The sequence below is a fragment of the Alexandromys fortis genome, unplaced genomic scaffold, assembly GCF_014885135.2.
Source record: "Alexandromys fortis isolate MF-2015 unplaced genomic scaffold, M_Fortis_MF-2015_v1.1 scaffold_65, whole genome shotgun sequence".
NCBI lineage: Eukaryota > Metazoa > Chordata > Mammalia > Rodentia > Cricetidae > Alexandromys > Alexandromys fortis.
Genome location: NW_026067986.1, coordinates 367,134 through 394,912, shown reverse-complemented (window position 1 = coordinate 394,912; position 27,779 = coordinate 367,134). Strand labels below are relative to the sequence as shown.

General features: G+C 46.0%; 1 protein-coding gene across 1 annotated transcript in view; it reads left to right on the top strand.

Annotated features, from left to right (window-relative positions):
• The window catches only part of Kiaa2012 (KIAA2012 ortholog), an 88,748-nt gene that overhangs the window by 17,744 nt on the left and 43,225 nt on the right, over positions 1–27,779 (top strand). The window contains 5 exon segments of the mRNA XM_050159306.1: positions 828–970; positions 4,488–4,656; positions 6,494–6,640; positions 9,948–10,115; positions 13,085–13,195. Coding sequence (XP_050015263.1) covers positions 828–970; positions 4,488–4,656; positions 6,494–6,640; positions 9,948–10,115; positions 13,085–13,195 — 738 coding nt within the window.

Below are 27,779 nucleotides of genomic sequence, written 5' to 3'. Positions count from 1 at the left end.
GAGAGTGAGACTGAGGGTCTCCTCCTACCTGCCATGGCAAAGCCATTGCCATCTCAGTAACCCACACTCTCCCTCGTTTTCTTCTCATCAGTCAAATTTGCATAAAACTTCTATTTTCTAGTCTTGTATATGTATTTGATTACATATTCATTCTATACATAGAAAGCCTCTCAGGTTAGGGATGGCGGTATAGACTTGTAACCCCAGCAGTCAGGTTAGGGGATGGCAATATAGACTTATAACCCCAGCACTCAGGTTAGGGATGGAGGTATAGACTTGTAACCCAGCAGTCAGGTTAGGGATGGTGGTATAGACTTGTAACCCAGCACTAAGTTAGGGATGGCGGTATAGACTTGTAACCCAGCACTCAGGTTAGGGATGGTGGTATAGACATGTAACCCAGCACTCAGGTTAGGGATGGCGGTATAGACTTGTAACCCCAGCAGTCAGGAATCTGGCGTGCCAGTTTAAGGCAGCTCTGCATTACATGGTGAGTTTCAGCTAGCTAGCCTGTACTATAATATGTAAACCCCTGCTCAAACATAAATAGAGGGCTGGAGAGGTGGCTTCATAGTAAAAGTCCTTCCTGCTCTTCCAGGAGAGCTCATTCCAGTTCCCATCACACACACTGGATGGTTCACGACTCTCTCAACCGCCTGTAATCAGCTCCAAAGGATCCAATAACCTCTGGCCTCTGCAGGCATGTAGCATGTATCGACACACACAGAGGCACACAAAAAAGGAAGAAAAGAGTAACAAGAGTTAAGATTCAGCAGTCCACCCCATACCTGCAGCTGACACACTTTCATTCCTACCTGTTTCTACAGATAATCAAGGGAACACGCTACCCCACAAGACCAGAGGCAGCTGCTCGTCCCAGGAGCCTCCTGTTAGAGGGTGCCTTTTCCCTCCTATACCATCTGCCATGGGCTCAGAACAAAGAGCCCTTGGGGAAACAAAGAAAAAAAAGGTAGGGGAATGTGTGTGGACCTGTGTGTGCAAATGTGTGTGCCTGTATCTCTGTGTGTATGTGTGTGTGCATGTGTGTGTGTTTGTGTCGACAAGTGTGTATGTGTGTATGCACATGTGTGTATCTGTATGTGCGTGTGTTTGCAAATGTATGTGCATGTGTGTGTGTTCACGTGTGTATGTCTGTACGTGTCTGTGTGTATTGAATCCCATTCTAGAAATTAAATAACTCGGAGAGATGTCTCTGAACTCACGAGGTGGAGCTGGGAATGAGGTGCTGTGGCAGTTTCCTGTTGGAAATTGGATTCAGCAGCCCCCCATCACTCCTCGGAGCAATAGAACCCTGTCCCGTGAGGAGACAGGGAGTTTTTCTAAACACGTAAGGGCAGAACTTGAGCCTGTGAGCAGCTGGTTCACTACCAGTTACAAATGCTAGGGAAACTGAGTGGAGATATTTCACTCAGGTGACACTCAGTCACCTTTGCTAATATAGGATAATTTGGTAAGCTTATGAACTCCTTTCAGAAGTCAAGAAAAGGGTTGGAGAGATGGCTCAGGGGTCAAGAACACTGGCTGCTCTTCCAGAGGGCCTGAGTTCAATTCCCAGCAACCACAGGGTGGCTCACAACCATCTGTAATGAGATCTGGTGCCCTCTTCTGACCTGCAGGCATACATGCAGGCAGAATACTCTATACATAATAAATAAATAAATAAATAAATAAATAAATAAATAAATAAATAAATAAATCTTTTTTTTAAAATGTCAAAAATCGGGCCAGCAAGACGGTGCAGCTTTAAAGAACTCTTGCCACCAAGCCTGACAGCCTGACTCAATTCCCGGGACTCACGCAGTAGGATTACAGTGCTAACTCCCACAAATTGTCCTTTGCCGTCCACATGCACAGTAACAGGTGCCCATTCATGTGTAAAATCAGTAAACAAGTGTGATAAAAATTTTAGAAGTGAAAAACACCTTCTTCCGTAAGGTGACTCTGGCCAGGGGCTAGAGAGATGTCTCAGCAGTTGAGAGCACTGACTGCCCCTCCACAGGATCAGAGCTCAATTCCCAGCATCCACATAGCATCTCACAACCATCTTTAACTCCAGTTTCAGGGGCTCTGACACCTTCACACAGACACAAACAGAGATAAACACCAATGCACAAGAAATAAAAATAATAAGTCATTTAAAAAAAAGAAAAGAAAAGATGACTCTGGCGATCTCTGACCTGACCCTCCCTCACGATTCTGTATGGGATGCTGGCATTTGGGAAGCATCAATGGTAGATAAGACACTCCAAAATGTTCTGCCCCCTAGCTGCTCTGTGAATACGGAAAGGCCACTACCATCTGAAGGTGTCTCTGAAGGACTGTACACAATTTAGGCAATGCTGATACCAGTAAGGGCTGTTGTTTCCCCTCTGCTCAGGACTCTGGGTGGTCCCGAGTCTCAGCCGTCTCCCAGGTTCCATCGGGCCAGGAGTAAAAAGCAAACCTAAACTCCTGCATCACCGCGGGATCAACACGGACCTAAGCTCTCACACCTAGCCAGCCCTGACCTGAGCCAGGCACAGAGGAAAGGGATGCCTTTGAGTCCCAGGCACAGGAAAGCAACATTTTTTTCACTGTGTTAAAACCCTGTGTCAATTTCTAATTAGAATAAAGAAATTAAGGCTTGGCTTCTTCAGCCATCCCTCACACAATAAGTCTGAGTTCCCACATGGCTTTCTCAATGGGACCCTTGTGAAACAGAACCCACAAGGTCCGTATTCAAAACAGGGCCGTTGGTGGGCAGCACCTGTGCGGGGAGGGTCTCTAGGAACAGAGATCTTGTGTGTGCGTTTGGCTAATCATTTTATTAATGTTTCAAAATTATAAATATTACTCTGCACAAATTGGATAGAATTTCCTTCCTCAATCAGCCCCAAACATGTAGGATGCTTATGTGTGCTTCTGATTCCTGGTTTTTTTTTTTCTTTTAAGCACTGGGGAAAAACAAAAAAATCTTTATTTTTTTTTCTTCCTCTGAAAACTAGCACCCACACATCTCAGAGCAGTAAATTCATATGCTAAAATGTTGCAAACAAAAAGTGAAGTGTTCTGCAATTTCTGAATGACTGGAACTGGAGGTAATATTATACATATGGTTGTGAGTGTGTGTGTGTGTGTGCATGTGCGTGTGTATATTTGAGAGTAGGAAGTAGAAGCCAAGCCAAACGAGTCGTTGAAGCTGGCACGATGACTCTTTAATTGTGTTCATGTGACAACATGATCAGAGGCTGAGATTTTTCTGCCAGGGACCAAACTGAGTGCTAAACCCTAACAGGAAGAAATCCATTCTCTAGCAAATATCTTAGATTCCAAGTGTGGCGAGACCATTCACGAGGTAAAGGCCGGATAGTTGTGAGTTCAAAGCCAGCCTGGATTACACAGTGAAACAGAGGCTGGGAAGGCAACTCAGTAGTAAGGTGTTTGTCTAACATGCACCAAGGTCCACCCTCATCAACACACACACATACACCCCCACAGACACAGATACACCATACATACAGACATACCGTACAGCACACACAAACACCTCACACACACATACATGCAGACTTACCACACACACACACACACCACAATCCATATACACACACCATACATACAGACATACCACACACACATACACACACACACACACACACACACACACACACACACACGACTGTGAGGAGAGAAAGGAGGGGAAACTTTGGGATGTAAAAAAAAAGTTACCGAAAGACATCCAGCAGTAGTGGTGCACACCTTTAATTAATCCTAGCACTCAGGAGGCAGAGGCAGGCGGATCTCTGTGAGTTCAAAGCCAGCCTGGTCTACAGAGTGATTCTAAGGTAGCCAAGACTACACAGAGAAACCCTGTCTTGAGAAACAAAACAAGACAACAACAAAAAGAAGAGGAGGAGGAGGAGAGGAAGAAATTGTTACCAAGAGGAACCAGTCCCGTTCTGGGCCCCTTCTCTCTTCTCACCTGAGGTTGAATAGTTAGTGTTCTGCTCCTTGTTCCCTCTGCTTAGCCTCTTAACAACGTCAGTATGCAGAAGTCCCAGCCATGACACTTCAACCCACACCGGTCTCCCTCGTCACAACAGAGACTATTATTCTCTCAAAGGTTTTTATGGTAGGGAGAAGAAAGTTTGGGGCAGCCCAGGCTGGCTTTGAATTTGCTGCTTGACTGTAGATGATCTCGAACTCCTGATCCTCCTGCCTCCACTTCCCATGGGCTGGAATTACAAGTGTGGATAAAACTAGAAGAGTCAGGCAGGCAGTACATACTCAGAGCTCCCTGGAGACATCAAAGCAACACTCCCAACACACGCCAGAGCAATCAGCACCAGCTCCCAGCCCATCCATGACCTTTGCTCTTTTAGGGACTATTTGTACAAGAAACACAGTTAGATACAGCATCATTCAGCCCTCCCCAAGCAGCAGTTCTGATACCAGTCACTTTGGTTTTGTGTTTAAACTTTCTCCAGGCACCAAAGGCTCTGAAATTACCTCCTATTTCAGAAGAATCACCCAGAGTCTTCAACCCCCTGAGGAGCCGTTTTAAAGCCAATGATCCCCCAATGGAGCTCTTCATTATCCCAATGGAGATTCATTTCCATGCCCCAGGGGCCCCCAAAGAAAAGGCCTACAGGAGAGGTAGGTCCCCTGCTGACGGCACTTCTGAGGAACTTGGTCAAGTCAGAAAGGGTTAGAAGTCGGGATCCCTGCCGGTCCAACCCTGCCAGAAGTGGTGGCTGAGTTCATTCTCAGAAAAAGAGGAAACAAAGGAAAATTCATACCGGATTCAGTTGTATACACTGAGCCTTTCGTGCTTCTAAACTAGGAAAAGAAGACAGACAGATACATAAATAACTCCTCATTTATGTATGCCTTAGATAGTATAAATGCTCTGGAAGCTTACAAAAGAATTATGTAATACAAAAAAAAAGCAACTAAAAATGGAAATGGGGGTGGGGAATTGTCCTACTTGGGATTACTATGGCAAAACACCACCACCACCAAAAGCAATTTGGAGAGGAAAGGGTTTCTATTGCTCACATACCCAGTCACATTTCCTCCATTGAGGAGAAAGCAAGGCAGGGCACACAGGGCAGCAACCTGCAGGCAGGAGCTGCAGCAGCAGCCATGGAAGAGAGCTGCTTACTGACTTGCTCCCCATGGCTTGCTCAGTCTGATTTGTTATAGAATCCAGGACCAGCAGCCCAGCAATGGCACCACCCAACATGGGCTGGGCCCTCCCCCCTCCCCCATTGATCACTAATTAAGAAAATGCCCTACAGCCTGATCTCATGGAGACATCTTCTCAGTTGAGGGTCCTTCCTTTCAGATGACTCTAGCTTGTGTCAAGATGACATAAAACCACCCGGGACAAAAGGCTTGCTTAAAAAGATCAGAGAGATGGATATTATCAGACAACTTGGATGAAGTTAGGGCTTTAGGTTAAACATTAGATTTATTTAACTGAATTACCTAGCAACCAAACTAAAAGCAATTATTGGCTATTTGGACCTCATTTTATAAAAAGAAAAAATTTGCCCAAAAGAGTCTCCTTTTTTACTTTTGTTTTTTGATTTTTTTTTTTCAAGACAGTGTTTCCCAGTAGCTGTGGAGCCAGTCCTGTATCTTGCTCTGTCAACAAGGCTGGCCTCAAACTCACAGAGATCCACCTGTCTCTGCCTCCCAAGTGCTGGGATTAAAGGCATGTGCCACCACCGCCGGCTAATCCTTTTGATTTTTAAAATTATTTCATTATCTAAAATACAATCTCAACAGTCTCTGTCAGGAAAAGGCTTCTGTTCTTTCTAAGAGGATCTCTGTGAGAACATGATCTAGGAGAACAGGTCTAACTGAAGTAGGCACCCAGAGGAGGAGACTCGAGAGTCCCCACTCCCGTGCCGGCCCATGCCATAGGGGAAATTCCCTAACTAAGCTGTTTGGCTGTGCCCTTGCTTAACAGGGATTCTTGCTCCTGGGACCTCCCTGGTCAGTCTGGGACAAAAGATAACCCCTATTTTAAGGGACTCAGAACTTTTTAGAAACTTCAACAGAAATTGCTTCTGATTTCTTATAGAGTATTAACTTCTGGAAATTTTACAGGAGATTGTTTTGTTGAATTTCTTGGAGAATGTGTCCCTCCTCAGCATCACCCAAAGATGGAGAGAGGAAGGGAGGGAGGGGAAGATGAGGTGAGGGAGGGACAGTCTGGCTTGGGCTGTGGCCCTTCCCTGGAACCAATCACTGTGGCTAAGATAATGTAGTCCTTTTATAATCCAAGCTCAATCACGTGGTCAACCCTGGAGTCACAGAATGGTTACAGATTTACCCAAACCCCATCATGCAGTCACATGATCAACCCTGGAGTCACAGAATAGACACAGATTTACCCAAACCCCATCATGCAAGCAAGGAAGAGATGGGTCTCCACAAAGACAAGGCTCGTGCCAAAAACAACTTACTTTTCTTTGCCTTCTAGGTGCTCAGCACCCTGACTCTGATCCAGAACCAGAAGAATCCACAACTTTATGGCGGCCTCCCCTGAAGCGTCTGTACTTAGAAAGGCCCAGGGGGATAACTGTGCATCTCCCAGTGGCCAGTGGCCAGGACACACCCTCACCTCAAGGTAGTTCCTTTCTCCCTCCAACACCTCACAGGAACCTCACTCTAAAAGGAAACAAGGCAAGACACAGGAGGGTCCTCCACAGAGAGAAAGTCTTTGCGGGAGGTTAGTTCACCCCCAGCCTCTTGAAAATGGCTGTTTTTCCTGGCAGTCACTGCCTTAACCCCACAAGCTTCAACACAACTAACAGCATCTAGCTTGCAAATTACTTACTCGCTGAATCAGCTCTCCATAATATTTTCTGGTTACATTGGTAAAACAGAGCTAACCTGACCATGTGTAGCATTTAGTTCTCACCTGTCTTCAGGGTCTTTTAACCTCTAAGAATTGTCTAGGCATGGTTTTGTTCTGTCCTGTGGATTGTTGTTGTTGCTGACGTAGTTGAGTTTAAGTTTGGCTTGGTTTGGGATTTTGTTGTTGTTGTTTGTGGTGTTCTGTTTGTTTAGTTGGTTGGTTTGGTTTTGGTTTGGTTTATCAAAACAGGGTTTCTCTGTGTAGCCCTGGCTGTCCTGGAAACAGCTCTGTAGACCAAGCCAGCTTCAAACCCAAAGATCCACCTGCCTCTGCCTCCCAAGTGCTGGGATTAAAGATGTGTACACCAACCACCGCCAAACTTGGTTTGGTTATTTGAGATGGAATCTAATGTAGAAATATTGCCCAAGCTGTCTCCAAACTCACTGTGTATCTGTGGATGACCTTGAACTACTGATCCTCCTGTTCTATCTCACGAGTGCTAGAACGGCAGTTGCTCATGGGTACGTCAGGTTTCCGAGTTAGTTCTTATGACATCAGTGACAGCGTGTTCCATAGGAAGTGATGCAAACTGTATTTGGTCAAAGATGGTGTCTGCCAGATTTCTCCACTGTGAAAATACTATCAGGAATGGTGACTGACACCTCTAAACCCACTTGGGTGGCAAAGGCAGGTAGGCGGATCCCTGTGAGTTCAAGGCCAGCAATAGTGTGTGAGGTTCTTCTGTCTATGTGTTGCTTTTACTGGTTAATGAATAAAGAAACTGCTTTGGCCTATAGCAAGGCAGAACTTCACTAGGCAGGGAAAACTAAACTGAATGCTGTGAAAGAAGGCAGAGTCAGTGAGAAGCCATGTAGCCCTGCCAGAGATAGACACTGGATGGAACTTTATTTGGTAACCCACAGCCATGTGGCGATACAGAGTTTAATAGAAATGGGTTAAATTAAGATGTAAAAGTTAGCCAATAAGAAGCTAGAGCTAATGGGCCAAGTAGTGATATAATTGATACAGTTTCTATGTGGTTATTTTGGGGCTAAGCAGTCAAGGAACAAACAAGTGGCCTCCTACAACAAATTGGCACCCATTTTTTGATAGAGGTTTCTGTCCCGCCCACTCCCGCAGTAGTTAAGTCCCAAAGAAACACACAGAGGTCTACATTAATTATAAACTGGTTGGCCTATTACTCAGGCTTCTTATTAACTCTTACATCTTACATTAACCCATAATTCTTGTCTGTGTTAGCCACGTGACTTTGTACCTTTTATCAGACAGTCAGTCTCATCTTGCTTCCTCTGTATCTAGGTTACGCCTGCAGACTGACTCTTTCCTCTTCCCAGAATTCTCCTGCTCTCATTGCCCCACCTCTACTTCCTGCCTAGCTGCTGGATAATCGTGTTTTATTAAATTACAAGTAACAAATCTTTACAGGGTACAAGACCATTGTCCCACAGCAAGCATGGTCTACATAGTGAGTTCCAGGACAACCAGGGCTATGTAGAGAGACCCTGCCTAAGGAAGGAGGGGGAAAGTACTTATTCCTTTTATAATAAATAAACACCCTGTGAAATTTTGAGATTTCATGTGAAGCCAGCTTTTAAGCCTAAATGCAACAATGTATCAAATATGAAACAAAGACCATCATCATCTCTAACAGACAAACCAAGCTTTTGTAGGTGTGGTCCCAGGTTCTGTCACCCCAGAGAGCAGTCCATACTGCAGTGGAGATGAGAGAACAGAGATGAAGGATTAAAACGTGCTTTCTGGAGTATGTTTTCAATCAATCCTGTGGCCTTCTGTCTACCATCTGGAGGGTGGTATAGTTGGTCCTCCAAATCAATATGTTTACTCTGCATCCACAGATTCAACCACCTACAAATCAAAAATATTTGGGGGGAAAAAATCAACTGTACTAAACACCCACTCTTTTTTATTTTTTTTGCTATTCTCCCCTAAACAGTACTATATAACAACTATTTGCATACCATTTACATTGTATCGATATTATAAGGAACCTAGAGACAAGTATACAAGGGATGCATGTAGGTTATAAGTAAATGCTAAATGCCACCTTACATAAGGGACATAGTGAGGATATGAGTGTAGTGATACTTTGTTTGTGTTTTAACAAATAAAGCTTGCCTGAAGATCAGAGTGCAGAGCTAAGCCACTGGAAGCCAGGCAGTGGTGGCTCACACCTTTACTCCCAGTATTCGGGATTAAAGTGCCGCACCTTTAATCCCAGCACTAGGGAGGTGGAGACAGGAGTGGTGTGTTTAGGCAGAGAGAGGAATATAAGGCGGGAGAAGACAAGAGCTCAGTACAGTTTGGAGATGCAGTCTGAGGACTCAGTCTGAGGACAGGATCACCCTTTTGGTCTGATGATTCATTCGATAGAGGTAAAATGTCTCTCTAGTGGCCGGCTGCTCTGCTTCTCTGATCTCTTAGCCTTCACCCCCTAATATCTGACGCCATGTTTTTAATAAAAAACAATTAGATTTAATGCTATATATGGGTATCCAGTCTATCCTGAATCAATAAATCTGTACTTTGTTCACAATATAGCTTGAGAAGGGAATGTGATCATTGGTTTTGTCATCAGAAATCTGGATCCAGCAGGGTAGGGTAGCATAGGCCTGTGACCCCAGCATTTGGGAAACTGAGGCAGAGAGACCACACTTTAAGGCCAGACTGGGCTACACAATCAGATACTGTCTCAAAAGGAAAGAAAACTGTATCTTATAATCAAAATCCCCTGAGCTTTCAGACTGGGGAGTCTGCAGTCTCTCAGGCTCATCCCCATCTCTGGGTCCCATCTATGAGAGAGTCACAGCTACCACTTCCCCACTCCTCCCCTCGAGGAAGGGCTCCTGTTCTCACCAAGAGCAATTTCACTCTTCAGCTCCCTTCCCCTGAGCAGGTCTGAAAGGAGAAACAGAGATGAAAACAAACAGAACCATTATCCCCAACACCAGCAACTATCAACTAAGCCAGAAAAGCCACGAACTGGTCTTCCTGGTTCCAGAGCTTTTCCACTCACGAGTGTCCTGTTTTGCTTTAGGAGATGGTGATATCCTGGTCCAGAGCGAGGACCAACCAGTGGGTCTCCTACTCCCAATTAAAGAACGCAAAAGTTCAAAGATCCAGAAGGACATGGACAGCCCCAGGACCTCAGGCTGCAACAGTCCCACAGGTGGCCCAAGTGAGAGAACACTGCCAGAAAAAACAGGTATTCATTCTGGGGTGTGTGGAAACTGTACCCCATTCTTTTCTGTGGCTCCTGTCTAGATTTCCCACCAAAAGGGGAAATGGTGGTATTCCCAGTTGTATTGGTGAAATAAATGTTCGGCCGTCCCCCTAAAGAATCTGACTTGTTTGGAGAGTTTGCTGCACCAATATACACCAGCGACCTGTTTCCTCCCTCTGGCAGTCACATGTGATGACGTGGCTCCCTGAACTCCTGTGTTGCACACGCCTGGGTTCAGTAGACATACTTAACACCGCTGCAGCCAGTGTTAGCCTCCCTGGGCACAGGATCCTGTGGACCTGGCAGCAGAGAAAGCTTCCAGAGGGAAATCATCCTCCAGGCCAGGGCGGACTTGAGGCCTGTTCCCAGGAGGGAAAAGATGCTGCCTTCCTACTGTAGGGTGAGGCAGGGCAAACCATGTCCTCTGTGACTGAGCCCCACATAGACACTGGCAGTCAAGGAGTGACCGAGATCAAATGCAACACCGCAAGACAGTGCAGGGGCAGCTGGGACAGGGCTTAGAACAAGGCAGTGCAGGAAGCAAATGTTGCCAAGAGTCTGAATTACCCTAAAAATCTCAAGAGGAGCCATGCTGGAAGCTGACAGTCAGTCGTCAAAGAGATGCAGCTGAGAGACTGAAAAGTCAGCTCAGCGATTAAGAGCATTTGCGCTTTCAGGGGATTCCTGGCCTGTTCCCAGCACCCAAGTGTCTGTAACCCCATTTCCAGCGGACCTGGAACCCTCTCCTGGCCTCTCCAGGCACCAGGAATGCACATAGCATATATGCCTACGTGTAAGCAAAACACTCATGCACATAAAATAAAACCAATAAATAATAAATCTTAATCTGTTTTTTAAATGCAGCCCACGCTCCTCAGAGCCTTCCTTCCCTCCTCCCGCAGAGCTTTGGGCCATGTCCTCCTCTGGGGAGCACCACATGAAGGAGTTAGCCATGTGGAAGGAAGAAGGAACAACTCTCACTGAGGGACCAGGGGGCTGAGAGCCGTAGGGAGACAACAGCTAGACTCCTATTTTTTCGTGATACTTAGAAACTGTCTATTTAAATCAACTGCTCTCTCCCTGCCCCCATCTGTCTCTCCTTCCACCTCTCATTCTGTCCTCAAAGCACGTGAGGTTGAATTCTCAGAAGCATAAATTAAATATGTAAGTCACTAACTCTATTCTGTGTTTTCAGTTTCTCTGTTTAGGGTTGAGGTAGTCACAACCAAATCCCTTCTTTCCCTCCTCCTTTCCCCACAAATGCTGTTGAGCCTTTTTTTTCTCAGTTTTATCTCCCCTTATCCATGATACAAATGGCACAAGCTCAACTAGTGTCCCTTCTTCACCAAGGGCCACCCTGGAGGTCAATAGCCCCAGAAAAATTACAGCACACACACACACCTAGTCTTGGAGATTCTCATAAAGGGAGGATGTTATTAGACGAGAATAACACAGCCATAACTGAGACAAGGAATCCCAAGTGTATACACTGGGTGTGTGTGCATGTGTGTGAGTGTATGAATGGTCACGGATCTCAGAGTGTGTGACGGTATATGTATGCTAATCTGTCCATTTCAGAACATGTGTGTGTTGTGTGCATGATGCATGCCTATATGTGTCTAAGCATACAACAGTGCGTGTCTGAGGTGCATTCAAGCCTGCGACAGTGTGCATGTTTCAGTGCATTGTGCCCTTGTTGGAATGTGACATGTGTATAAGCTTGCATGCCTGCGTGTATGTGGCTGTGCGTATGTATGTTTGTCTTTTGGGAGTATGCATGTGTATGCACACGTGTTTGTATCTTTATGCACATTTATATGCTTGCAAGTGAATTATGCATTTGCCCCTCAGCATCCCCTCCAGCTGGAGGCCTGACTTACTGCTGCCCCTTTGCCTTGGAAGCAGGAAAAGTAAGAGTAATATGATATGAACTATATTTAGCCTTTGTCCCTGGTTTCTGTCACAGACCTAAAAACCCATGGAATTTCCAAATAGAAGTTTCTTCTTGCTCATGGGGAAACCTCTCTGAAAATGATGAAGTTTACACTAAGGGGGTCACATATGCTCAGAGAGGGTACAGAAGCTCCCAGACCCTGCCCTGTGTACCTCATCATCTGGCTGTTGGGCTATACTCCTTCTAACACATTAGTAAACCTAGGGACTTCTGTGAGTGTCTAAGAAAGTATCAATTTCAAGGAGGGAATCATGGAAGCCCTACTCATAACTGGTGGGTTAGAAGCACAGGCCACAAATGGGGGCTTGCAGTCCACAGTTAAAATGGGGAGAGCCTTGTGGATCTAAGCCTTGAACCTGAGGAATTTGATGGTGACTCCAGGTAGCAGTGGCAGCAATAGCCAGAAGTACAGGAAGCTCCATTGTTGTCTGCTAGAAGATTGCTTGGTGAGAGGGGAACCAGGCTTTTTCTGTGCTGGGACAGAGAACAGAGGAGAAACGTACATTTTCCTTTCATAGTAAGTTTACATAAACCTTGAGTCTTTGCAAGTGACCAAGGGACAGATGGCTTCTCTGTGCAGCCTGGGCTGCAATTCCTGTGTAGTCCCAGAGCTCAGTCCTAGCCTGTGATCACACGTGCAATGCCACACAAAGGCTTGTACGGAGAGGAAAAGCAAAAGCAATCACCAAATCCTGTACCCAGGCTACGCTCGACTGGAGAGTGTCCCCCTGGCCTAGCCCCGCTACCCTCATCCAGACTCTGCATGGATGTTGTATGGCTCGTGGAAGCCCCTTTATCTCCACCTCATCCTGGCCCCCAGAAGACAGGGCCTAGACAATAAGCCCGCTGTGCCGAGTGCCTCGGTGAACCCTGGCAACCGGAGAACACACAAGCATCTCCAGTAACAGCCCACCTGGGCTTAGAGCAGCACAGCCTGGCTCGGCCTCCCTCACCTGCACTAGGGCTAATGCTGTTCGCACGTATGTTTACTTTCAAGAAAACTCCAGAGATCCCACACTGGGACACTTCTTGCTGAGTACGGATGGTGAAGACTCCCACCAGTCTCTCGCGAGGCGCACGGGAACGGAGGTGCTTCCACTGAGACAAGGTAAGATAACACACACTCCGGGGCAGGCTTGTGTTCAGAGGGGAATGTTTTACCTTTGGTTTCCAAAGGCTCCCAGTGGAAGCAGAAGACAAGAAGCAGCCAGCTTCTCCCACTCCCTGACACAGAGGTTCCTCTGTGGTCCAGACACAATAACCCTATGCTCAAGGAACAAGTTCCCTCTTGCCGGAACATCTGGAGACAGGAGTTGCAGAGGGATGGCTTGGGAGAACTCTAGTGTGCCCATGCTGGTGCCTTGATCAGGATGATAAAGCCCTTTTGGTATTTGCCCAAACGAAACACGGCCTCTTCTCTTCTTTCCAACCACGCTCCCGAGGTGGAGTGGTTAATTGGTAATCCAATCAGGCATCCTCGTTATGTGTGTTCGTTCACTGCTGTGAGTCACCTGGCTCCTGACAGACAGCAGGGCAGTTTCCAAAACCTCTTTTGGCACAGCAACCTTTTGGAAAAGAGACGCTGGCTCTGGGCAATAGCCATTTTGCAAAGGAAAAAAAAAAAAGAAATAAGTCAGAGGGTGATGAGTGTTAAACCCCCCCAGAAACCATCAGGATGGGTTTGCATGGGCTGTGCAGCCAGCAGGCCCCTTGATGAGGGAGATTAAAAGCTGCACGCATGGGTGAATTACGTCACAACTATCTTAATGAGCAGGTCCTGGATTCAGGGCCAGATTTCCATGGCCCTGGCTTGTCCTCTGTGTAGCCTGGTGATGTTTTCTGTGTTCACGGTTGCTCGCCCAAAATGGCAAGACACACACACACAGACGCACACACGGCGTCGGGGAGGGCAGAGAGCCATCCCCCTGACTGCATCTCACAGCCTGTGTCCGTTGCTGCAAGTTCCACCCATTGTGGGGATTTCTGGGAAGTATGATGTGTTTGCTTCTGAACTCAGCACCCAAGAACTCCCATCAGCATTTGGGTTATCCCAGAAGATGACTTTTTAAATATCTTGGGTCTGAGTCTGTTGGAGCAGGAGTGAGGAGACAGTTGGGACAGCTGGTGGGACTCTCACCTGCCTCACATTTGTCCAGAAGAAATAGTTTCTCTTTGGACAATTCAAAAGCAACCAGCAGAGACAGAAATGTTTTTGTTTTTTGTTGTTGTTGTTGTTTTGTTTTTTGTTTTTTTCAAGACAGGGTTTCTCTGTAGTTTTAGAGCCTATCCTGGAACTAGCTCCTGTAGACCAGGCTGGCCTCGAACTCACAGAAATCCGCCTGCCTCTGCTCCTCCCCGCCCCCCCAGTGCTGGGATTAAAGGTGTGCACCACCACCGCCCAGCTCGAGAAAGAAATGTTGAAGCATTATGTTGGCTGTGGCCGCAGGAGTTATGATGCGTCAGATGCTTCAGTATCCCCAGCTTCCATCACGGTTCCTAACACAAGAAGCGGGGTCACAGCAACTGTTCGCTGAAAAAGAGTTCAGGGACTGGAATGGACTCTGGGTAGCATGTTTGATTGGCACACACAGGGTACCGAGTTTGAGTCCCAGCAAACCCCAATTTCAGAGCTAGAAGGAAAAATAAAACTTAGGCTAAGTAAATGGAGACTTGCCTGCATCTTCTCCTAGTCCTAAGGACAACACACTCAATCCGCTTGCTTCTCAAATTCAAAAGCATCCATTGTGCTCTTGTTGAATGAATCAGCTAGGCAGTCTCTCTCCATCTCTTCCTCAGCGTGCTTGGTTGACCTTCAGTCTTAAAGATAACTAGATGGTGCTTCAAAAGGTGAAAAAAATAACTTTTTTTTTTTCTTCTTGGTTTTTCAAGACAGGCTTTCTCTGTGTAGTCCTGGCTGTTCTGGAATACTCTCTGTAGACCAGGCTGGCCTCAAACTCAGAGATCCGCCTGCCTCTGCCTCCCAAGTACTGGGATTAAAGTTGTGCGCCACTACCACCCGGCATGATGAAATAAATATCTTAAACTCACATCCTCCTACAATGATCCAAAGAACAGATCTACCTTTCTAAGAGATTCCATTAATTGAAGCACGTTTTTTGAGGCTGTACTGGTTTTATTTTATGGGTTTCGGATTTTGCCTGCATCCGTGTCTCCAGGTGCATGCAGTGCCCTCAAAGGCCAAAAGAGGGAGTCAAATCCTCTGGAACTGGCGTTGCAGATGGTTGTGAGCAATAGTGTGTGCTGAGAGTTGAACCCTGGTCCTCTGGAAGAGCAGTCGGTGTTCTCAACTGCTGAACCATCTCTCCAGCCCCTGAAGGGTATTTTTATTGTTATTCCGAGTTGTTTGTGGATCTGGGGGGTTTTGATCTTTAAATCTTTGGTTTGATCTCACAAAGAGTATATTGAAAGCCCTTTCCCCTTTGCAAAAGACTTGTTCTACCACAAGAGACTCTGAAAACCCAGCTTTGCTCAGATGCTCAGACCCATCTTTTAAATTTTATTTTCCTTACTTATTTTCATTTTGGTGCTAGGGATGGAATCCAGGGCCTCCCACACACGAGGCAAGAGATCCACTATTGACTACATCCCAGATGCAATGTCCCACCTCCCTCTCAGTATCATCTCCCACACATTCCCGCCTGCCCTCCAGTGACCCCTCCATCATCCCTTGATGTCCCAAATGTTCAGTTTCTGGTCTTTTCTCTCCAGGCGCTTTCCTGAGTCACCCCCCAAATATTTAGACAAGCTCTAAGTTCATCTTTTCTAGGACATTTCCCTGAGTAATTTCACCTCTCTCCCTACAACCACCTAGATACAACCTCGTGGCTTTACTCTCTCTCAGTCCCACCTTTGTGATTTTGGATTTTTCTGCATCTGTTTTCAGTTTGGCTCGCTAATATATGAATCCCAGGGAAACCTCCTCTCTTTATCCTGCGTCCAAGAAATGCGTGTTGATTGACTGAATATCCCAGGTGCCACACAGGAAAGTTCTTGGGGGAACACAGTTGGGTTTTTTTTTAATATTAAAAAAAAATCTTAAGAGGAAATATGATATGTCTGATCTTCCCGAAACTGTAAGGCTTTGTCAACAAGCATTTGGGAATAAATTCTTAGGCAATTAGATCATGATAGTTTGCTTTCAGACAGCAGAGAGAGATGAATATAACCTTTAAAAGAAGGAGAAGGGGGAAAGATGTCAAGACTAGAGCTGTAATTTGGCTCTCTCGCTCATGTTGGGTTATATTGCGACACTCCCAGAATTCAAAGGTTTAGGAAAGGAAAAGCTGGCTTGGAAGCGTCTAAGTCAAACACTGGTTACGCTCTCTGGATTGCTTATCCCTGATACAAATCCTCAAATATTCTTCTTGTCCCACCGCCAGCAGCATGCATTTCCTCTCCAGAGTTCTTCTCTCCAATGGTTTCACACTGAGAGATATCCAAAGACGTCTGTGCCAAGAATTCAAGTTGGAACCTCAGGTTCCATACAGACTTCAATTCCTCATCCTTTCAGAGTTCTTAATTAGCATTCAGCCTTGCCCTAAATGGAGTTTTTTCATTTAGTGAGCTTTCCGCTTGCTTGTTTGTTTGTTTTACTCTTGCTGTTTTGTTTTGTTGTCTAATTGCAGCCTGCGACCCTTTCCTGGTGTAGTGGTTTTAACGCATGTCTACAAATTACTTGACATATCTCGCCTCAAAAGGATATAGTGGCTCATGCCTTATACCGATATGGACAGAAGTAAGGTATATGGCTTTGGAAACAGAGTCTGGTCTTAGCCCACTGTCTGGTGCTGTCTTAGTTAGAGGCTGTTGTTGTTGTGTTTTGTGTGGGGTTTTATGTGCGTGTGTTTTGTTGTGTTTTGGGGGTTGTTGTTGGGGGGGTTGTTTGTTTGTTTCTGTGAAGAGCCACCATGACCACAGTAACTCTTATAAAGAAAGCATTTCATCGAAGGGGCTCACTTACAGTTTCAGAGGTTCAGTCTGTTATTACCATGGCAGAGACCATGTTGGCATGCAAGCAGACATGTGGAGGAGTAGCCGAGAGTCCTACATCTTGCAGGAAATCGACTGAGATACTTGGCAGTATCTGAGCATAGGAGACCTCAAAGCCCACTCCCACAATGACACACTTCCTCCAACAAGACCATACCCACTCCAATAAAGCCACACCTCTTAACTGTGCCACTCCTTCTGAGACTATGAGAGTCAATTATATTCAAACTGCCACGTTCCACTCCTGGCCCCCATATGCTTGTAATAATAGCATAATGCAAAAACGCATGCTTCCAACACATAATGGCATAGGATATACATTACCATTCCAAAACGCAGGGAGAAGGGAGCGTAGCGAAGAAATAATGGACCAAAGCAGAACTGAAAAAAACAGGCCAATTACATTCAAACTACCACGGTTTCCATAACAGAATACGTGAGACTGAGTGATCTGAAAAGAACAGAGACTTCTTTTGATCCATTGTTCTGGATACTGGGGAATCCCAGAGCACTGTGTCAGCATCTGCCTGGTGGGGGTAAGGGGGAGCTTAGGATGAAGGAAAAGTCAACGGGATGCAAGTTAGTACCCTTGAGTCCTAAGAACTTACTCCTACAGTGACTGACACACACTCAGGAGCTTGAGAATACCCTTCATTGCCTCAGAAATTAGCCCACCCCTGAAGACAATGCCCAGTCTTCGGTCTCAGGACCCAATCTACCGGCTATGACTTTGGTGATCATGAATAAATAAGTTCACTCCTTTGGACCTCAGCCTCATCCTGTGAACAAAAGAAAGGTGGTTTGGTAACCAATCCTCTTAGCATATGTCCCATGGTACACCACTGCCCGAGAAGATTATGGACAGCCGGCGATAGGAGAAGGGTTTGAGGGAGAATGTATTTGAGAACTACTAGAGTTAATCAGAGTCCTGCTGGAGCAGCATTGCCTCCTTAGAGATGCAGAGCTACGCCTTTCCCCAAACTTGACTGATTACTGAACATTCTTTGTTTCTTAGCAATATGTTGCATGGGTCTAAACCTTTCTTTTGGAGCATACTTTGGAAAACGCCTAACTGATGGTTTCTAAGGTACCTCCCAGCTCTAACGGTGTTTGCTTCTACATAAGCCCCTTCCCATGGAGGCTTCCTCAGTGGGAACAGTTCTGCCCTCTAAGCTCGAAAGAGGATCTCAGCATTCACTAGGCTCTGACTGTTCTTGTTTTCCTTCTCCAAACCTCAGTTCTGAATCATACAGCCCACAGTACATTCACCGCTGGGTGGGAAAAAGAAAAAGAAAGCAAAAAAAAAAAAAAAAGAAGAAGAAGAAGAACCCCATGTGGTAATAATTCACATTGTTCTCTTGCCCAATCAGTGTTTGGTAATAACCCATCAGAAAGAATGCTGGCAGATGTTATCAGTTCTGTCGATCCCAGATCGAAAGTTTGAATAAAGGGAAGCGTGGCTAGGTGTGGTTGTGGGACACCCCACCTTCCTGTACAGTAGACACTAGGAGGCTAAGAACTACACTTCCCAGGTAACATTTGCAGTAGAAGCTGGAAGGCTAAAAGCTACATTTCCCAGGTAATATTGCAGCTCGGGGATTGAATGAAAAGTGTGCTCTGCCAGTTAGCCTTGCTTGCATGAGTTTTGGAGGGCGGAAGTGAGGCAGAGACATATAAGTTTGGGGCTGCTTATGTTGGCACCAGACTCTTGAAGACATTGTGCTGGAAGACACTGTCTTAGTTAGGGTTCTATTGCTGTGAAGAGACACCATGACCATGGCAACTCTCATAAAGAAAAACATTTCATTGGGTTCATAGTTCAGAGGTTTAGTCCACTGTCATCATGGCAAGAAGCGTGACTGTGTTCAGGCAGACACGGCGCTGAAGAGTTAGCTGAGAGTTCTATATCTGGATCCACAGGCAGCAGGAAGAGAGAGAGCCACAGGGGCTGGCTTAAGCTTCTGAAACCTTAAAGCCTGCCCCCCCCCCCCAATGACACACTTCCTTCAACAAGGCTGCACTTCCAATAATATCACTCCCTGTGTCTATGGGCGTCATTTTCTTTCAAACCACACAGGCAGTTTCAACCGGTTTACAGCCCTGTTTCTTCCATGACTACCTGGGTAGTTTCTGCCCTACACTTAATCCTGGCTGATAAGCAATCCTTATAGTGGCTGCTGGGGATTCCCATCAGCCTCAGCACTGGAGTCAACCAGGTCTGTCTCATGCTTCAGAAGGGACAGCTTGACCCAGTTTTCAAAGGGAAGCCAGGTTCTTTGCTGTCACCATGAAGAAAGCAGTAAGATCTCCACAACCAGCACTGACCATGCCTTGATGGCCAGCACCAAAAGTTCCTCAAGATGCTCAAGGTTCTCCTGCTTTTCTTCTTCTTCTTCTTCTTCTTCTTCTTCTTCTTCTTCTTCTTCTTCTTCTTCTTCTTCTTCTTCTTCCTCTTCCTCCTCCTCTTCCTCTTCTTCTTTTTCCTTTTCTCCTCCTCTTCCTCCTCCTCCTCCTCTTCTTCTTCCTCCTCCTCCTTCTCTTCTTCCTCTTCCTCTTCTTCCTCTTCTTCTTTTTCCTTTTCTCCTCCTCCTCCTCCTCCTCCTCCTTTTTCTTCTTTTTCCTTTCTCCTGTTCTCTTTCTTTGATAGGGTCTCACTACCTACAAAGCAGGCCTGGAACATCTGATCCTTCTGCCTCAGCTTCCTGAGTGCTGGGATTATAGGCCTGAGCCACCACCCCTCCTGCTTTCTCTCCTTTGGTAAAGGCCTCTTGAGGTTCCTATGAAAGATGGCATCATCACCCCTCTATGGTCACTCCCCAAAGAAGAAAAAGGTCAAAGAGAAATTTTTTTAAAAAAATGTTTTTCCTCTGAACTTGCTAGAAATTTTATTACTATTGTTTAAGAGGCTCACTGTTTAGTCCAAACTGGTCCCAAACTCTCAGCAGCCCTCCCATGGGCTGGAATCACAGTATGCACCACCAGACCAGGCTCAGAAATTCCTTTTTTGAAGAAAAAGTACACAAAAAGCTAAAGCATACTTAATTTATTAATATAAATATATTATATAAATATAATATAATATAAATATAAAGCCACCTTGTCACACAACTCACCTTCTTCCTCTGGGACACTCTTGCCACCTCTGCCTTTCCCACTTTCCTTGCTCACTTCCCAGGGCTGTGGACCCAGCACTGTGGCTCCTGTGTAGGGACCTCACAATAGAGGTGAAAAACAGATTCACCAGTGACTTTGTCTACCACAAGGCAGGGGAGATAAAGCTGTAATCGAGGCCCAAGCAACACGACTCAGGACCGCTCAAGGGGTCACTAACTCTAGCCTAGGAGACTAGGAAGGGCTTTTATGGAGGATTTCCATTTGCACGGGCCTTGGCGACATCGGTAGAAGAGAGGAGAGAACAGGGAGAAAGATGTGCTGCTGGAGACTTGCATGAACAGAGGTAAAGACAGGGAGAGAAGCAGAGAGCATGTGGCCCAGTATGAGTGGGCTGAGAACCGGGCCCCAGAGGGTACTGGGGCCTGCAGCAGGCCAGGGCCAGACCAAGGGAAGCCCGTGTGTCAGGCCAGAGCTGAAATGCCCCCTTTCAGACAACAAGGAATTGCAGGTGGTTGAGGAGGGCTGTCAAGATGCAACCCAACATATGTGTGCTGACCTTCATGAGGGGACAGTAGAGAAGAGGGGGATGGCTCCAGCTGCCCCTCATTCAGACTATAGCTTGTTAGGAATATTTTCCTAAGTGAGCTCTCTGACGACGCAAAAATTCCCAATCAAGCCAAATCAAAACAAGCCAAATTAAGAAATATCCAGGTTTAATGGAAGATCTGCGCTCTCGGGTGGCCCCGAAGGGGAAACCGGGAAGCCACAGAAACGCGACCCCCGGGAGGAAGAAGGGGAGACCACGTGTTCTTCTTTTGGGGGATCACTTAAGTACCCTGGGGAGTGGTCCTGACCCCCACCCCCAGGGAGAGGTCAGGATCTGGCCTGCTGGGATTTGAAGTCCAGACGAGGCCTGGGGGCTGAGATAGATGCCAGGGACTGGGGCCTAGGCTCCCAGCCTAACATAGCTGATGCCATATATGATGACAGGAGATACAGAAAACCCCTCAGGGCGGCTGCTGCGTGCTGGAGTTGAAACCAGGGCAACCAGAGACAAGCCTGTTGGTAGAGTGTCCACAAAATTGACTACAATTACCCTGTTTTTCCTTTCAGTTAAGAAATTACCAATGTGGGGTGGGGGCTCTGTATGTCTGGTATATTGTAATTAAGATAAAACAACAACAAAGGCCCTGGAGCCAGCATGCGGATCGTGCCCCCCCCCCAGCAGCACCCACAGGGTCATGGTTCCCATGACTTCCTCATTTCTAGTCCCGTTCCCACCAGTTTAAGAAAAAGCAGCCATGTGTTTCCTGGAAAGGTGGCATGGCTGGGGGTTTTGCCGGTAGAGAAATGCTTGGGCTTCCTAGCAGTGTGCTTTGGTAGCAATAAAGCGTCTAAGGAAAATCCTGCGAGATTTCCTGGGAGCCAGGAGACAAAGGGAGTGAGTGGGTGCACCGTGGAAAGTGTGTGTGTAAAACCCTTCACCCTCCCACCCCCAACTCTCAGGGAGGTTTCGCTTTCAGAACTGTTCTAGCCCCCTTTTCCCTTTCAACCACTGGACCGCTCAATTCTAGGAGGGAAAATTAACATTCATTATGCAATTTATCTCTCTCCTTTTAATCCAGAGTGTCTGTCTCCACAGTCCCTACTCAATAATTAATGTTTGTTCTCATTTTCCATTCTCCAGAGCATCTATTCTTGAAATGGAGGGTCAACAATTAACACTAATTATGGCTTTTTCTCCCTCCACCGTTGGCTCTCTGGATTCCAGGTTGCTTTCTCAGCCTGGGTTCTGGGCGTGCCTGGGACGGCTTGTGTGCACGCAACACACACACACACACACACACACACACACACACGAGGCTGCACCACTGCAGCTGCGCAGATTCTTACTGCCCATTCTTTGGCAAACTCTAGTATACTTAGTGTCAGTAATAGATTAATGAAGCAAAATGGATTTTAAAAGGGGAAGTACCTGTATTTGGTTGAGTAATTCACCTGGAAGATAGGTCTCATCCAGTTTAAATTTTCTAAGCTGTTCTGTGATTTTTTTTCTTCCTTATTACGCCCACCTTTTCTCTTCCTCCCTTTTTCCCTCCCCCTCCCCCATCTCTTTCTTGGGTCTGTCATTCTTCTTCTCTTCAGCCATAAACATTTTCATTTTGGCTAACAAAGACAGCTACAGTAATTCTCACCCCAGGTGACTCTATCAGATTTAGAAATAAATAGGTCTGTCTTTGGGGTCCAGTACTCCTCTTGTCTGTCCTGGTCCCAACTCACTTTGTTTGGAGATGGTGACTGGGGCCTGAGGTGGCATCACACACCTGCAGCTCCCACCACACAAGTCCAACATCAGCTGACCACAGTCTCTGCTCAGTTTCAACACGTTGGCCCTGCAGGCACCATCTCTAAAAAACCTTGGATGAAATCAGCCTTCTCCTCAGTGGCTTTTGAATCCTAGACCAGCACAAGCACACACAGAGTTTCAAAGCTGTTCAACTCAGCGCCAGGCTTAAATCCAGGTGTCCATTGACTTCCTATTTTTTCCTGTTTTAGGGTAAGGAAACTGGATCTTCTTTTTTTTTTTTCAAGTTTTTCACACTCTCAGTTAAAATTCTTTATTGTTGCTCAGTCTGTCAATCTGTCCATTCTAATCTCCATCACAAAGAGGAAGGGCCCAATGCCTCTGAAAAGTCAGCTTTCTCTTTCAACTCATAAACATGTTACACCATACCTAGAACTCCAGGAATACAGTCTCCCCAAATACACCAGCAAAAAGAAAATAAGATGTACTTAGGATGTCGGAGAAATGGGAAGGTCCTCATAAATTATTTCGGAAAGCCCACTGGTTGGTACTGAGCAGAAATCTTAGTAGAGAAGTTGGCTTTTCCCAAGTAATTGCACCCAGCTGACCCAGGCAGGACCATCTCCAGGGATGTCCCATGACAATAAGGTAGCTGTAGCCCCCTACTGTGGGGCACCGTTCAGTCTGCACAACTACAGATTTAGGAAGCTGTCTGGAAAACCCTCTATGACTTAGGTCTTAAATGGAGGACTGAGGGCAATTCCTCCTTCCAAGATTCCTTTCATTCCCCCTGAAGAGAGATGCAAACCTTTCTACCTCCCCCTCCACCCACAGACATGGCCGCCCCTGTTTCAAAACAGGGAGAAGGGCTGATTACAAAGAGGCTGGTCTCCTAAAAAACAGTCTTTGCTGGAGAGGAAACGGTGTGTGGTCTTCTGGTTGTTCATCTGGGGAGGCGGCCACAAACCCCAAGTGAGGGACATGCTGTATTAATGCTGGAACTACAGCAGAGGGCCAGAGATTGCTTTTCCCAGGGATTGCAAAAGTAGAAGAAAAGATACAATCGTGTCCTCATGATGGCAAGATGGGTAGACAGGAAGCAACTGGGAGGAGCAACTTCACCCCTTTGCCAACATCCTCAGTGGGGAGTTTCTGTGTCCCTTTACTGCAGAACTGAGCAATGGGGCAGCTCTTAAATAGGAGCCCTGTTTTGAAGATAGTGGTGATGGTGTTGGTGATAACCGTGGTTGTAGGATGGTAACAATTACGGACTTCTGATGTGCCAAGCATTGTGCTGGTTCCCATCGTCTCAAGCTGTGCTTCTTCTGGTTCTCAGAGTAGGAGAGCTTTGCTTGGTCCCCTGATGAGCTCACTGACCATAAAAAAAGTTCTCACCTTTCCTGGTACCTGACTCCCCCCCACACACACACACACACACATTTATTTTTAAGGAGCTAGACCGATATAACCGAACTCTTATCTTTGGTTGTAAGTCTAACCTTTAAGAGCTGAGCCATCTCTCCAGCCCTCAGTGGTTAAGAGCACTGGTTGCTCTTCCAGAGGTCCTGAGTTCAATTCCTAGCCACCACATGGTGGCTCACAACCATCTACAATGAGATTTGGAGTCCTCTTAAGTAAGAGACCTGGTCAATCATCCTCATCAACTTAGACCATGAAACCCAATATGGACAAGACAACAGAACTGCCACATACGGGCTGCCCACGAGTGCAAAAGATAAAAAAGATGGACATAACACTTCCCTGAGAACAGGTGATGCTTCCTGGAACTGAGCAGCTCACATCTGTTGCTAGGACCGTTTACAGAATTGTCATACATTTTTGTTTTCTGAGTACTTTGTTTTAATGAATTTTTTTTTAGATTAAATCGATAGGATCCTAAAAATAGTAAATCGTTGAAGGACTTTGTGAGCATTTAGACACCGGAAAGTCAGTTTCAACTCTTTGAAAATGTCTTCAAAAGCCAGGGACATGTTGAACGACTATAAAAATAAAATAAGTCAGAGACACATTGAACGACAATTTTTTTAAGCAGACTATTTAAAAAAAGTCAGGAATAAGCTGTGGATATAGATAGGTTGGTAGAATACTCACCTAGCAATAAATATGAAAGTACAATTTCATATATATATGTTATGTATATAAAATTCATGGCCTATAATATAATATATGGTGTATATATATATTCATAGCCCTAAAATTGCTGGGATTGGTGATGGAAATAAGAAAAAGTGATTTAACAGTTTAATAATTCTTTTCCAAAAACAAAAAATGAAAAATAGGAAGTATAGTTCTACACAGTACCATAGCTAGCTCTTCACTTGTAGACTCCCTGAAAGACTGAAAAGACTCCCTCGTTCTACTTCAGTTTTGCTGCGTCGTGATACTTGTGAGAGCACAGAGGCCTCAGGAAAGCCTCAGCATGCATCCTGCCCAGCACCGCGGACACAGGGACCAGAGTCCATGCAGAGGACAACAACGCTAGATTTTAAGGCTCGCATGGATTTTTAAGAGAAGATCATTTCCCCTAAAATAGAGCTCAGAACATTAGCTTTTCTTTCGCCACAGCAGCTAAAGGTTAGAACTCCGTTAGCCAGTCATCCACAGCATCACTCCCGTTCCGTGGCCCTCGGGGAATCTGTGCGACTGAAGCGTGAGAGATTGCTTCAGGCCTCTTGGCTTCTCCTGTTTCCTTCACGTGCTGTGTCCACAGGTTGGTTTCCCCGCAACTCTTCACTTGGAAGTCAGTGTAAGCACCAACACTGGAACATGTTCAACAGAAAGAACTAGTAAAGGTTGTTTTACAAGACACAAAGAAATTGCTCATTCATTAATTCAGCCAACACCACATGACCGTCTGCTAGCCATAAATACCGCGCCAGGCCCAATAACACAGCTGAGAGCCATGCCTTAATGATAGAATGATTGCTGAGTATGAGTTATGAAGTATGGGGGCTGTTGCTTTGGGAAGGAAAGAAAAACACCCATAACAGAGTTTCTACGGATATGTGTAGGAACTAGCCAAATGGAAAAGAAAGGACTCTAGAGGGAAAGAGACCTCGGGAGAGTTAGGGAACATAGCAGAATAAGAGAAGGATGAGCAACTTGTAATGCCTGGAAGGCAGGCGCACGGAGGGGAGGGGAAGGCGGAGCGAGAAATGGGCCATCCAGGACAACCAAAGACGTGCTCATTTATGAACCTTATGACAAGTCTTCACTGGAGGGTCTCTTAAGTCATTGATATTTATTGCCACAAAATTCAAATTTAAATTCCACAGTGCAGCAGCTTAATTTCCGTTATAGGGCTGGTAAACTGCCACGAACCCCTAGACTTCTCCCTAAAAACAAAAACGATGAACCTTTAGAAGAAGTGTATATTCCCCCAAACCAAAAGCTGGACCCTAAAGACTGAGCTAGGCCCAGGAAAGGTATGTAAATAGAAGAACTGATATCCCAAATTGTAAGAAAAATACCGCTCTCACATTTGCAAGGCTTGTCCATATTTAAATCCGGACTGACTCATATTTTCTAGACAGGCTCCTCAGCTGGACCTCCCCGGGGTATGTCTTTCACCCGGAGGCCTTCTCAGGTCCCTAGCAATGGTTTAATATGACGATCTCCCCCTCCTTCTCAGTCAGGAAGATTTAAAAGGAAAATGTGTATCATAAACAAAGCCTTAAATCTCATCCTAAGAATCTGATAATGGCATCCCCAACAGGCCAGCTCGGGGCTTGGTCTCTTTGCATTCAACAAACAGACTTGAGATTTATTATAACACTCCATAGGTCATAAGCATCTTGAGTCACAGCATATAAAATATTTTTAGATATTTTTAAGGAAAGGTCATTGGCACGGCAGTCTCCTTCCTTTTATAGTTAAGTTTACCCTGGGAAGAATTTTTTTTTTATAAATCTGGAATTTGCATTTGCATTTTCCATTTATGATCAAAACACAAAACCTTGAAGGTACCGGGGCTGACGTGGGGCAGGGGTGGCTTCTCTTAATGGTTTCTGCTGGGGCCAGCGAGGCTTTGCACGAAGCTGTGAGGAGGCCGCAGCACTTGAGGGCTCTGTGTGGCAGATGTATCTCCTGCCTGACGATGACACGGAAGGCTAGGAAGGAAACTCTGTGACAGCACCCCAGCGATCAAAGGGTGCCCTCTTGAGAAATGGTGTGTGGAAAAAAGCCCTGAACAGATTTCAAGAGGCTCCTGCCAGCACCTCCAACAGCTCCTGCCCCGGTAACCACAGAACATTTGGCCATTTCAGAGCCTGCCGGCCAGTGTTTACCAAGCCCTGACTTGCAGAAGGAGCCAGGTGGCCCACCTGTCCTGATAAGGCAGCTCCTTGGAGTTAGGTTTCTGTCCCGCCACCAGATGGGTCCCATCAGAGTTTCCCCTGTTCCGGAAAAACAAGCACTGTGAAACAGCAGGAGTAAATATAATTGTATTTCACTTTTATTTAAAACAGCAATTTGGGAATTAAACATTGTCAACGCAGATTTAAATAGAAGGAAAAATTAAAGGAGCCTAACTCCTTGCTAGAATCAGTATCTCGCTCGGCCTTCCAGGGTTTGAGTGTTTGGTGAAGAATGCCATGATTTGAGGAAGGCAGAAGGGGTTGAGGCTAAAATCCCTCTGGGCAGGGTCACCTCTGAATAGCCTGGTTATCTAATGGGAATGCTATCTCCTCGCTAAAAGCCCACGGCTAGATTAATGGGAGCATTCGAAAATCTGATCAGTCTGGTTGGTGGGCCGCCAGGGATGTGTTTTCTGTTATCTCAATAGAGGCAGACCTGTTCGCCACAGAAAGGCCTGAGCAGCTTCAGGCAGCCCGGAAGTGCTGAAGCGGTGTGAGGTCTTTGGTTGTGCACACCAGCTCCTGAAACAGGAAGAAGTCCCCACCCTAGGTTGACAGCCAGTGGCCTGGGTTGCACAAGAGATAGATCTCCCCACATCGATCCAGAAGGGAGTTTTACCACCCCGATTGCTTTATCTCCCAGGAATGCAGCTGGAGCCTCAGCTCCTCCTTGACAGCGTGGACCTCAGTAAATTACCATGGTCTTGACCCAAGAGCTGAGAAGTCCTAAGAGATTTTTCAGTCTCCTATCTAGAGATGTGTTTACATTTCTTGAACTCTGGCTGACTGACTCATTCCCCCGCTGTTGCAAGAACTTCCCTTATGCATTAGGATTTATACATTTCTTTTCTGAAAAGCCCAGGGTTCTTTCCGAGCCACTGTGAAGT